We start from the raw sequence: 13,210 nt of genomic DNA on the forward strand, positions 1-13,210 counted from the left end.
TGTCTATTAAGAGTAGCTACGATTCATCCAAGGGTGACAGGTTGCCCCTATCCCCGAAAAATATCGAGGCCATGAGCCTGCTCACCCGCAGAAAAAAACATACCCCATCGTCCACTCCCCTAAGGAACGGATCACCGCAAGGGCCCCGGTCCTGCAGGGAATTGACACCGTTGTACTGTTAGGGATGGCAACAGGGCGGGTCGAAGCTGGGTTGGTCAAGAACGGCCCTGGCCCCAGCCCCGACTTCCTCCCCCCGGCCCTGGCCCCGATCGAAGCCGAAATCAGGGCCACGCCATCCCCTGTCCCTGACCCCGATGGGGACCCGACCTAGACCGGGGCCCGCAAGCAAATGGCCGTGTGGCAACGGATGCGGCGATGGCGCGACGACGAGGCTGTCCGAGGCATGGCGATGGGTGTTGACCGGGGCGCAGCGAGGGTGCGACGACGAGGCCGTCTGGGACCCGACGACAGGGCAGCAACTGGGGCATGACAACGGGCGGCCGACTGTGGCGATGGCGCGATGACGAGGCTGGCCGGGGCATGGGACGGGGCAACGAGGCCGTCCGGGGCGGCGAGGCCAGCCGAAGCGTGACGATGAGGCTGGCCAAGGCACAGCGACGGGCGAGCGGGTGGCAGACCGGGGTGCAGCAGCGGACTGGGGTGTGGCGACGACAGGCGGCGACGCTGTGGGGGGTGGCGGCGAACTGCAGTGCTGTGGGAGGTGGCGGCAGCTGTCTAGTGGTAAAGTGCTACATAGGGTTTGTAACTTTGCATAGTATATATAGCTATTCCATGTTGGTCTGTTTCGGCTATTGGGCTTTTGTTTTGCAATTCATAGTTTATTTGGAGGAGATAATATAGACTTCGGGGCCCCGCAGAGAACCCGCGGGTGAATTCCACTCCTTGCCTCCGGTAATTACAGAGGCCCCATCCCCGCTCCCCAGTGGGGGAAAACCTCCCCCGACCCGTTCCTATCGGGTCAGGTCCCCGCCAGGTCCCTGGCCCCGCGAGAGATATTGTCACCCCTATATGCCATATCTTTTTCCTATGAACAACTAATGGTTCATATTTACTCAAAGTGTTAGATTTGCTCTAGCATATCAACTGCCTGACACTGATTTCAAAAGCTAGATAAACTTTTTGTTGATTTTCTTGCCACTGTACATACCACCAATATTCAGTTCAGTCTTCCGGACCAATAATATGTTATTTTCCTACAGTGCAATGTATGCTGTTGATTTTTTTTTATTTTCACATCATGGATATAATTCTGAATCTAATATTATCTGTTGTTTTCCTTTTACCTGAATATGCAGGGAAAAGAGGAATCAAGAATTAAAATATTGATATGACAACATGCTTCTTTTGCTGAATAAACACATGAATCTTATCTTTTTTTTCTCCATATACTTATAAGCCATAATTTAAATTTTTAACCTTAAATTCAAAGTTGATATTGTGTTTTACATCGAAGCTCATCTTTCAGACTTGGCTTGGACATCGTTAGTAACTTTTTTATTTATAAATTATTTTTCATTTGTAAATATGTTATTTAACTTTTACTACCAAAAAGCCAACCATACAACCCCCACCCCCACGCACCCACCCCAAACCAAACAAATAACCAAACAAATCTTGCTGCTGCCTAAGGCCGCGTTCGTCCCCTTCCTGAAATGTTAAATGGTATATTTTTGCAAAAATTTTCTATATAAAAGTTATTTTAAAAAATCATATTAATTTATTTTATATTTTTTTAATAATTAATAATTAATTAATCATATGTACGTTTTCCGCACTAAATAAGTTAACTTACACCCTCTTCCCCAAAGACGGCCTAAGATGCGGTCAATCAAGGAATCTTGCTGTTGATCCTTTAGTATCTCCCGTAGATTCATTTATTTATGGATCGACCAAATGATGTTGTCGGTGTATAGATTGTGTTTTTTTTGTGTAATTCAGCATGCTTATTTTTCTTAATTAAGGACCACCAAAAAGTACACGGTGATTCAGCGTTGCATTCCTTTTGCATAGCAACAAAAGCAGCATATGGTTATTCTTACTCTATTGGTTCTTTTATATTAACTTTCCACCTCTGGTAATATTTTATTTGTTACTCCCATATCTCAAAACAGGAGTATATTACGGTAAGGTGTTCAAGTCAAGTGATGCTCACACACCCAGTATTTTTTGTTCCTGATTATCTATGTCTGTAAAGTCATATCTTTTTCACTATGATATAAAAGCTGTAAAGTCATATCTTTTTCACTATGATATAAAAGTTTGTTCACCAGATTGGACAAATAATGTTACAGCTCATTTGGTCCAAATCTCATTACCATATCTTTCTACTGAATTTATGGTTAAAAATTCTAATTTTGACTTATAAATATATGCTAATAAATTACCGATATACTCTGGTTATTTAAAATGCAAATATCTACAATCCCATGGCAACACGTGGGAGTATCATGTAGTACTCTAGGGGTGGCAATTCCCCCCACGGGGCCGGGGACCCACTGGGACCTGCCCCTACAGGGACGGGGCCGGGGCTGGTTTCGTACCCGCGGGGAGTCGGGGCCAGGGCCCTGTTCTAGGTTGGGGCAGGGACGGGGATAGCAGTTCACCCGAGGGTAACCTGCGGGGCCCTGAGGAGGTATATTAGACTTAGTGGACAGTAAATCCTAAGGAGCCCAGCCCATTTCGTCCATCAAATATAAATGAAAAACAACTCTAACCCTAGCTCACTTTCTTTCCCTCACTCCTCAACCCTCACGCAGGCGACTTGCGGGCGGCGGCCTGACGGTGGCGGCGCGGTGTGGCCTGGCGGCGGCGGCGTGGTGCGGGATGGAGCGAGGCGGTGCGGCTAGGCAGCGCAACGGCATGACGGCAGCGCGCCAGGACGGGATGGCCCGGCTGCGGCACGGTGCGACCGCGCAGCTGGGCAGTGGTGACGCGTGGCGGCAGACTCGGCGGCGCAACGGCCTGGTGGCAGCGCGGTGCGGCGTGCTCCGGTCTCCAGCGATGACGTGAGTCTCTCCTCCCTTCCTCTATGAACGGATTCGTGAGTACGTCGGGGCCCCGTTTGGGTGTCGGGGACCCGTCAGGCCGGGGGCGGGGGAGGGTTTTGCCCCGATTTTGTTGTCGGGGCCGGGGCCGGGGCCGGGGCCGGGGATGAACTTCGGGGGTTGTTAATGCCAGATTTTGGCAAATTGATGTTATGGATTGAAACGCAACTAAAGTCCGAATCGAACAAGAATGGGCGAATCGGCTAGAGGCAGTAAGTTAGACACGGCACGGATGTAGCCGATGGAGTCTGAATCGGACAAGAATTGGGGTCCATTGAGCCCAAAGCTTAAAGATAGATTCGGCGTTAGTTGTGGGTCCGTGTCGAATAATTAGGATTTAGCTTAGAGTTTGGTTAGGATTTTTGTATTTAATTAAAGTCCGAACATTATATGTTAGTTGATAACAAATTCTTATCCGGTTAGGTTAGTTAACACCCAGGGTATAAATATGTGTGCCTGGGATCCTTGTAAATCATCTTCAGATCAAATAAACTTGGTGCATCGCCTTCAAAACCTTCAACTTGCTTGACCTTTCGGCACGGGGTTTGTCTGCTTCGCAATGTAAGTTTTTGTTTGTCAAAACCCATCGATCAACTGGAACAGGACTGTCTCGATTAAGTCCGATCTCCTGCCCGGTTGATCGGCGGGGTAAGTTATGTTATTACTTTGATCTGTTTAGCTTGAAGTTGTAATAGTTGCCGATCAAATCCTCGCGGTTCTTCTGTCTGATCTGTTAGCACGGTTCTGGGTAGCCTGATTCTGTCTCGATTCGGTCTGATCAATCTGGCTGGCCAGGTTCATGTTGTCAGATTAGATTGGGGCTCGTGAGGATTTGTCGCTGGAGTTTTAGCCAGCATTATCTTAAGTAATCTATTGATTGATTCATTAAGCTCATCGATCTTCATATTTCTATGATTATATCGTACTAGATCACATATTGTCTCGGTTAGGTCTGATCTATGTATATTTGGTGCGATCCACTTATAGAGATCTGTTCGATCGGCTAATGGATTAGTCGGTAGATTACGCTGGTTTGCTATCCTGTTACTCGCATGCCGCAATGACTAGTTGATTTCACATATGATTATATTTAGGTCTGTACTGTCTCGATTGAGTTCAATCTTCTAGATCTAGTATCGGCATATGTGTAAATTATTATTGTCTTATACTAGTAATTGGTATAGCGTTCTGGTTTATACCAAATTTCACACTTAGTCTCCTATCGGCTGTCGGTTTTACGTGTAATAAGTGTTAAATTGGTCTAATCGGTTGATTAATATTAAGACTGTCTCCGTTGAGTCCGATTTTTTGAGATTAATTAATTGATTAGTCTGTTTTGTGTTTATCCTGCTTTTGACTCAGCCGATTGAGCGTATTTACACTCACTATTGTGAAAGTCATGTAAAGCTGATCATCTAGTTCATCACTAGGGTCCTGGGACGGTATCGAATATCCGACCGATAGCGGTTTCAGGGTTAACTGTTTTCTATGTTATATCTTGTCAGTTACATGATCAAACTGACTGGCACGCCCAGTATTTATAAGAATTAGGTACTGCGCTGGATTGGTCTAAGATTAACTCCCAAGCCTGTGTGTGACCATTGTTACTATTTTCAACATCAACAGGGGTCAGTGCCAGGACCGTTCTTGCCCAACCCGGCTCCGCCCCATTGCCACCTCTGCTCTTGACACGATGCTTGATAGAGCCATGGGTACAACTTTAAGCTAGGTCCTCCACTGCTGCCATATAATATATTCCCGACGTTAGAATTATGAGATAATATTAAAATCATTACAAAAGTCGCTTTGCTACCAACAGAACAGGAGACTGGATTCGCAACAATCATTTATACTTCGAGCTGGAGAGGTGGTTCTCCGACCTCGACGTCGGCTGGGTACTCCGGCCAAACTGATCAGGAGATGGAGGAAGACGAGGCCGAGCGTCAGGTATGGAGGTGGACGCGAGCTGTCACCGTGATGGCCACCTCCAGGACTTGAGCTCAACCACAACCTCCGTCGTTGGAGACGCCGAATTTCCGGTCCCCGCGAGCAGTCGCGCGGTCCGTCGAGGCGACCATCTCCAAGATGACAGCCTTCGCCGACGCCCTCGCCGCCGGTAAGGCGGCTGGGCCTTGTCCAATGGGCAGGTTCTTGGGGCTCATGGAGGAAAACATCTGCAACTCCAACGTGTCAGAGATCCCCATGCCCTCGCTGAATCAGGAGGCTGTCTGGCTACCTGATTCAGAAGAAATGCAGAGCACACTAAGAAAAGATCAGTGATGCTTTATCCAGTACAGAGAGGATAGCAACAACTTGAGTACAAATGATAAGTTGGGGGGTAAAAGCCGGCCAAGGACGCTGAAGCTGTTACTCCGGGGAACTTTTCCACAGAATGAAGGGATTCACAAGGGTACCCAGTTGATTGTGGACTATGCAAGCTTGTTTTAGAGATACCATGGCGTGCTGGAGTCCAATGGTGTTACAATGGAAGTAGCCACTGTTGGGAGCTAGTGCAGAAGCTTGATTGAGCAAGTGATCATCAACTTCCTAGATCAACTCGACATGAAATCCGAGTTTTTCTCTGACTCTAGCCTGAGGTACATCCTCTTGCTTAACAGTTCTCACTTCATACAAGATCAGCTTCTTGCCACACACCGATTACAGCTTTCCATCAAACAGAGCGATCAGATATGGTACTACCAAAATTGTTATCTCGATGTCACCTGGGATAAACCCGTGCTATCTTGCCTTTACCTATACAATAAAAGATGCCAAAGTTCTTTCCCAAATACTCCCCAAAGCTGCTATGCTAGCAATATTCCAGTAAGAATTTAAGAAAGCATGCAAACATCAGAAGCTGCGGAAGGTCCCAAACGCAGAGCACAGGAACTCATTATGAAAAGCCATCAGTGACAAAGTCATCACTGTATACAGAAAGTACCTGCAGGACCATCTGGAACCAGAAAAATGTAGCAGCGATCTGCTGGCCATGGAAGACATGGTGAACGAGTATTCGAAGGATGATTCCTGTTTCAGAACCACACGGCATGCGTATAGTGAGTACATTTTATATTATTTTGAAGCAGCTATGATGAGAAGAGGTTAAGGTTAAACAAATTCACATGATGCCCTCTTTGTTTTGTTTTGATGTTTTTAGGAAATCTTCATTCTACCTTGGTAGTGAATAAAATGTACTGCGGTCTCTTTGTGCCAGATCTGTTGGTAGATTGCAATGCAGAATCTCTTGTATTAGCTCCTCCTCTCTTTGATTCATGGCCCGCTTGCTCTGGCTTCAAGGTTTCCGACTGCTACGGAACAGATACAGACAGAGTTCATGTTCAGTGTGAAAATTTCTAGTTATGTTTGATAAATTACCGAATGTTGCCCTGCAAAAGTTATGGCAATGCCGCATACTCATCTCCCGTGAGCAGAATTTTAGCACTAAATCAGACATCTTCGTCCATTCTATCCTACCAAAATTTAAAAATGTTAAGGTTTTGGCTCCACTAACTTTGGATAGGGCACATAACCAAACTAACATAAAGCTAGCTCTCGTAGATGCAAGGGAACAAGACTCGTATCTTTGTCAATGGACAAGGGGATGTGGAATATCTGAAACAATCAAGAATCTGTAGTAGAACATTTTCCATAGCCTAAATATTGTTTTTGCAGAATAGAAGTACAGTCGTTGCAGTGCCCTTGTCTATCAGACCTCTTCAATTTCAATTATTACTAGCTTCATACTAAACAAATTATATTTAATATTCTCATGTAAGCAATGTCTCAGGCTAGTTATTAGACATGAAATCAGAAAACTGCAAAGTAGCATGAATTATTGTGACCGATTGACATGAAATTTACGTTCAAGGCCTTATCACTTGTAAATTCTCTATTTACCATATCCTCCAAAAAATAGTTCTTCTGTTTACAACGATGCTACCACTCAAATCAACAAATATGCAGACTACAACCATGAATAATTTTCATTAATATTACTTCCAACTCAAAATGCTAAATGAAAAGCACTCAATCTGTAAATCAAACATATGCAGCTATGCTGGGATTGTTTATACTATAGAGATATATCATATTTCTTGCAAAAGTTGCGCCAAACATTGCAACACAGTTTGCTTTTTGCAGGGGATAGTGATTACAACAAAGTGACCAGAGCACCACCATATCTCACACTATGCAAATATATCAATTGTTCTCCGAAAGAAAGTACTTAATCAGGAAAATAGATGCATTGTGTGTTTATAGTTGCAAAGACCAATCTTTCAGAAGAAATTGGAAGCAGATGTGATGTAGAAGGGAAAAAAACAAGTGAACTAGCCCCACAATCCTCTTTTTTCCGCTTATGCTTATAAGTCAAATCTTGAATTTTAGAACTTAAATTTGGAGTTGATTTGGGGGAGATTTTTTTCATCGTAGTTTATTTTCCGGGCTTTGTTTTAAGATTACTAATAATACAACTATATTATTTTCACCTATAAATTATTTTTGATCATTAATAATTTATTTCGCTTATGTTTATTTTCAACAAAAAGAATGAGGCTTGGAACCAAAAATGAGATGATGAACATCGTGCAATATATCGGATAGGTAAATTCTGAAATTGCAATTGAACACAAAGCACGATGGTAGGGGTTATGTTTTCTTTGTTGGTGAACAGAACATAGGAGTACTAATAATGATTTTCGGTGTTTCTTTTCACAAGTTAAAGTGCTAGATTTGCAGGTAAACAAACAATCCCTCATGAAGAAATACCAACCTAGGGTAACGAGATTAGCACACTGTCATCAACATCCTCAGTAAGTGATGCTGATATTGTAGGTAATTAATTAACTAATGAGGAATACTAACCTAGGGTAAAGAGACCTAGATGCTTTCCGTCACCATTTTGCCAAGTTGTGTAAATTGTAGAGTCAGGCTAGACAAGAAAAATCACCAATAGTCTGCACATGAACATTTTCCATCTTTGAAGTGATGAAACCGGTTGGTATCTCTAACATATATCTCCCTCTCCTCAAAAGATGATATGAACTTTATTGCTTCGTGGCAGTCTCCACAAATACGGAGATTCTTTATCACCCGGATGGGTGTTCCTTGACTTGTGCTTATAAGGCCCAACGCAACAGCCAACTTCTCACTGTGCACAGACAGGATATCGTCTTTTTCTTGCTCTTCCACATCATGTAGGACATAATCTGTGCTTGGTGCAAAGCCCAGCCTCCTCATCTCAATAGAAAGGTGCTTTAGCTTCTCAGTAATTGCAGCTATCATGGGGTGTGAACTATCACCAGCCAACAGCATGTGTACTTTATCCTTGATCTGTATCCAACTACAACCTTTTTCTTTCTTCAACCCTACATTCTTCATCATATCCCTTACCCTATTGACCCCATCCCACATTTTCTTGGATGCATAGATGTTGGAAAGAAGGACATAATTACCAGCATTTTCTGGCTCTAGTTGAAATAAATTTTCTGCTGCAATCTCAGCAAGTACCACATTTCCGTGAACCCTGCAGGAGCCCAGCAATGACCCCCAAATGCAACTGTCTGGTTCAAACGGCATCTGATTTATGACATCATACGCGTCATCAAGCTTACCAGCCCGACCAAGCAGAGTAACCATACATGCGTAATGCTCCATCCTTGGAGAAATTCCATGCTTGTCCTGCATCTCATTGAAGTAGTGGCGGCCCTCCTCTGTCCGGCCAGCTTGGCTACAAGCACCAAGGACACAGGTGAAGGTGACTAGGTCAGGCTTCTCTTTTGAGCTTTGCATCGAATGAAACAACTCCAGAGCATTCGTAGCCTCTCCGTGCATAGCATAGCCACCAATCATTGCATTCCATGACACCACATTCCTAGAAGGCATAGCATCAAAGATCATTCTTGCATCCCTGACCTTGCCACACTTTGCATACATGTCCACCAACGAACTGCCCACATAAATGTCATGAACAAAGCCCTTCCTGAGAGAAAAACAGTGTGCAGACCGACCATGCATCAGAGCTGCAACATTCGCAAATGCTGGCACGACGCAAGGTATTGTAACTGAATTCGGCTCAATCCCTTCTGACTGCATTTCCCTGAAAATATCTACAGCTTCCAGATCCTTCCCATTCTGCACACAGCAAGCTACGATTGAGGTCCAGGACACCACATTCAACTCAACCCCTCTGCCAACAAACTCCCTGAAAAGCCTTAGAGCCTCAGAGACTTGAGCATTCCGAGACAGCCCCGCTATGAGTGCATTGCAAGATGCAACGTCCATGTGGCTGGACTCATCAAACACACGAACAATCTCACCAGCTCGCCCGCACTTCCCGTACATGTCGATGAGTGCAGTGGCCACACAAGCATCCACCCTGCACCCGGCTTTCACCGCACACCCATGGAGCTGCTCTCCGACAGAGACATCTCCGACATCCCCAACTGCAGATAGCGCACATGACACACCAGTGGCGTCTGGCAAGAACCCTTCCGCGTGCATCCTCACGAGCGTCAGGACCGCGTCCCGGGCGCGCCCGCTCCGGTTCAGCCCAGAGACGATCCCGTTCCAGGTGATCACGTTCGGCTCGACGCCGGCGCCCCGCATCCGCTCGAGGAGCCCCCACGCTCCCTCGGCGTCCCCGCGGGCGGCGTGCCCTGCGATGAGCGCGCTCCAGCCCACGACGGTCTTGTGCGGCATTCCGTCGAGCACGCTGCGGGCGTCGGCCGTGGCGCCGAAGCGGAGGTAGGCGTGGAGGAGCGAGGACGCGACGAAGGGGTCCGTCCAGACGCCCGCGACGGCGGCGGCCGCGTGCAGGGCGCGGGCGTGTGGGAGCGCCGGGCATGACTTGAGCGCGGAGGGGAGGAGGTGCGGGTCCGGGGGGAAGGAGACGTGGCGGAGGAAATGGAGGACGGAGCTGGAGCGGGAGGACATCGGCGTGGCGGCGCTGGGCCGTCGCGCATCTCCTCCCCTCCGGTCGCCTATGGTGATCGAACACCCTTGTGGGTGAGCTCGAGAAGCCACCACGGGATGAGGAGAAGTGAGCGAGAGTGAAGAGGAGAGTAGAGGAGAGAAGCCCCGGCCGGAGGTTTACGTCAAACGAGGAAGAGGAGCCGGAGAGGACGTCTCTGCCGAGCAGCGGGCACACTGTGGAGCAGAACGCGAGATGGGAGGCGGTGCCGCCGATGAGATGGCCGGTGGCGGGGGCGGCGGGTGATTCGCCTGAGCCAGGCGGGGCAGAGAAAGGTTAAAACTTAAATCTCTAAATCTTTAAATTAATATATGCGCTTGAACAAACTCTCCATCCCTAGGCTCTAAATTCTCACGGCCGAAAGGATGACTTTAATGGCGGGTGAGTGGCAGCTTTATGTAATTACATTGATAAATTATAAAATCAGATGATAGTGTGTTTTTGAGACGAGTGAAGCCGTGGAGAAAAAAACCAGCTTCACGTTTGTAATTTATTTTTTTAAGCAACTCCGCTAGCTTTTAAAAATATAGAATTTATAATGTTTGGCATAACTCTAACGTTAGATAAGTTAGAGTTGGAAGCTAGCTGTACCAAATGGATGTGCTGTACCAAATGGATGTTAGTGTCTAATCAGCAGAGCTCAAGCTTACAAAACTTGTTTAAAGTTGAAGTTGTGCCAAACGATCTAATTATTTTGTTTTTTTTTTCTTTTTGACAGTAGTATGACCGTGTTGTACAAACATACACATGATACTTTAAATGGGTTACAGTGGGCTTTAATTGTTGAGGATATGGGTTTAGACTTTAGAGCTTCGTATAATTTCTCTCTTTCACTACTAGTGCGATTACTTTAGCTTCACACTCTAAAAGAATATATTCTGATCCATCCTATAAAATAAAGTATAATTTATAATTTTGTATATTTGGACAAAATTTGTAAATAAGACGAAGGGTCAAATATAAATAAAAAGTCTTGCTGTAAAAAAACGGAGAGAGTAGATACTAATGAATCTAGAAATATATATAAAGAATATTCATTTATCCATGATGAATCTAGTTATGATTTAAACGTCTTATAATACAAAACGGTGGTAGTATGCTATAAAGTAAAATGTCTATGCACTGCAATAGCGAAATCAATTTTTAAAAAAAGTTGAACAAAGTTAAAGGATCAACAATTCTAAGATCGCTCATGTATACATAATGAATAATTAAACAGATAGATTATTGCTTAAACTAATGTGGATAACATTTTTAAATATGTTTTTATGCGCGGAATAATCTAAGAGGATAAACTTAATATGTATTCGCTGTAGCAGCCGAACATTTGAGTATATGTTTATATCCGGTGATTATGTTAGTGTTGTAATAATATTAAAATAATTTTATTAATATTTATATTGCATATCAGTTTTCATTATTTAGAAGAAAAAAACACTTAGATCATTCACCCCAGTCCGATCGGCGCCATCCGATCGTACAGTCATGCATATAGACATTGTTACCTCAAGCTGGCAAGCTGCCATATATAGCTGACGGTTCATCACCTAAATAACTGAGATACGTTTGAGTTGCCGCTCCTTCAGCACATGGAATAATCTGCGCCATTACTATACAAGCAAATATATCCATGGTCGAGTATTCGGCAAAAGTGGATATCATTTCTTAATTTCCAAAGAACATAAATGTAGCAGACCAAAGCATATTCAAGATTTTATTTTATTTAAGCACTAATCCACCAGCAATCTCAATCCAAGGATGTCATCTTTTCGCTATTTGGAGAAAAAAGCGAAATGACACATTTACAAAAAAAAAATAATTTATAAATAAACTTTTAGAAATATGTTTTTAGCAATTTAAAAGTAAAGGCTGAAAAAAAAACTAAGCTGAAAAAACATCAAAATCAACTCTAAATTGAAGATTGAAAATTTATACTTTGGTTTATGAGCATAGGCAGAAATGAAAAAATGCGCCGTAAATAGATATAGCAATAACATGCTTCAAACAAAAGGCCATTAACACTCAAATAGCGGGATTAATTTCAATATGTTTCTAGCTAATAAATTTGAATAGTAAAAGAAAAAACTTTGAGAGCCGATGTATTGGATAGAAAGGAACTGAGCAAAGTTGCAGCGTAAGGAACATAATACTTTCTGCACACAACAAAGACGCCGACACATAGGCAAACAAAGACGCCGACACATAGGCAGGATCGTCTAAAATCTAAACCACCAACCAGAAAAGCTTAAGAATATTTCACCATTGTCATGAAAAAGTGCCAATACTTTTCTTAATTTATATCTTTCCAATATGATGCTATAAGTTATCGTGAGCCTTCATGCATCCATGCCGTGTTTAGTACTGAATCATTACCCTTCACAACCCGCATGCTAATGGTGTTAGAAGTCGGCATTCAACTATGTTTTACACTAAGACTCTTTTCATGTTGTACTTCCATAAATCATGATTCCAACCAACGCTTATATGCCAACAAAACAAAATTAACTAGGAATACCATACCACTGATGGTGATGATGTGTTTTTAGAGGATTTGAACCCACTTTGACAACTAGAATGAACAACTATTAAGATATTGGGAAAAAACCAAGAGTATGGTTTAGATTAATTGTGATAAAAAAATTAGCAAGTGTCAAAGAAGTGTGTATTCATTAACGTGGGGTAGGTTGCGACATATGTACCCGAAAGGATTGTTTTGTTTATCCGTGCGCTAGTGACTAATGTTAATCTTGGGGGAGGAGCGAATGTCTGGAGCGGTCAGGATAACAGATGACAAGATGGGATGGACGTCAGAATCCTAGGAAGTCAACTTTGATCAACGATGGATTAGGGACTAAAGTTAGAGAGGAGTCGAGTTCCGGATAGACCCAAGATGCTCAGTGACAAAGTTGAATCTAAGATGGCACGCGGTGGACGGACATTGTGCGGGGAGGAATTCGCGACAGGCTTCATACTGTGGGGTGGGGTTGCCATAAATTCAAGAAGAAAATCAAAAAAGGAAAAAAAAATGGAAGAACACTCTAGTTCATTGCATGGATTGGTGTAGTTAGCATGCATGCATATGTACTGTGCATGACAAGTCGACTGGATCAGCATGCATACACATGCATACGCATGTTCACGAGACAGCTAGCTGGCTGGTTGGGCTACTATGTTT

General features: G+C 44.0%; 1 protein-coding gene and 1 pseudogene across 1 annotated transcript; one reads left to right on the forward strand and one right to left on the reverse strand.

Moving 5' to 3' along the window:
• Positions 1-2,741: 2,741 nt before the first annotated feature.
• LOC102716219 lies at positions 2,742-6,928 on the forward strand (annotated as a pseudogene).
• A 955-nt stretch (positions 6,929-7,883) lies between these two features.
• On the reverse strand, positions 7,884-10,146 carry LOC102716504 (pentatricopeptide repeat-containing protein At1g20230). The gene has a single exon (XM_006655185.3). It carries the CDS (start codon positions 9,996-9,998, stop codon positions 8,010-8,012), a length of 1,989 nt encoding a protein of 662 aa, XP_006655248.3. The 5' UTR covers positions 9,999-10,146; the 3' UTR covers positions 7,884-8,009.
• Positions 10,147-13,210: the final 3,064 nt, after the last annotated feature.

Source organism: Oryza brachyantha, chromosome 5 (assembly GCF_000231095.2).
Source record: "Oryza brachyantha chromosome 5, ObraRS2, whole genome shotgun sequence".
NCBI classification, from domain to species: Eukaryota; Viridiplantae; Streptophyta; class Magnoliopsida; order Poales; family Poaceae; genus Oryza; species Oryza brachyantha.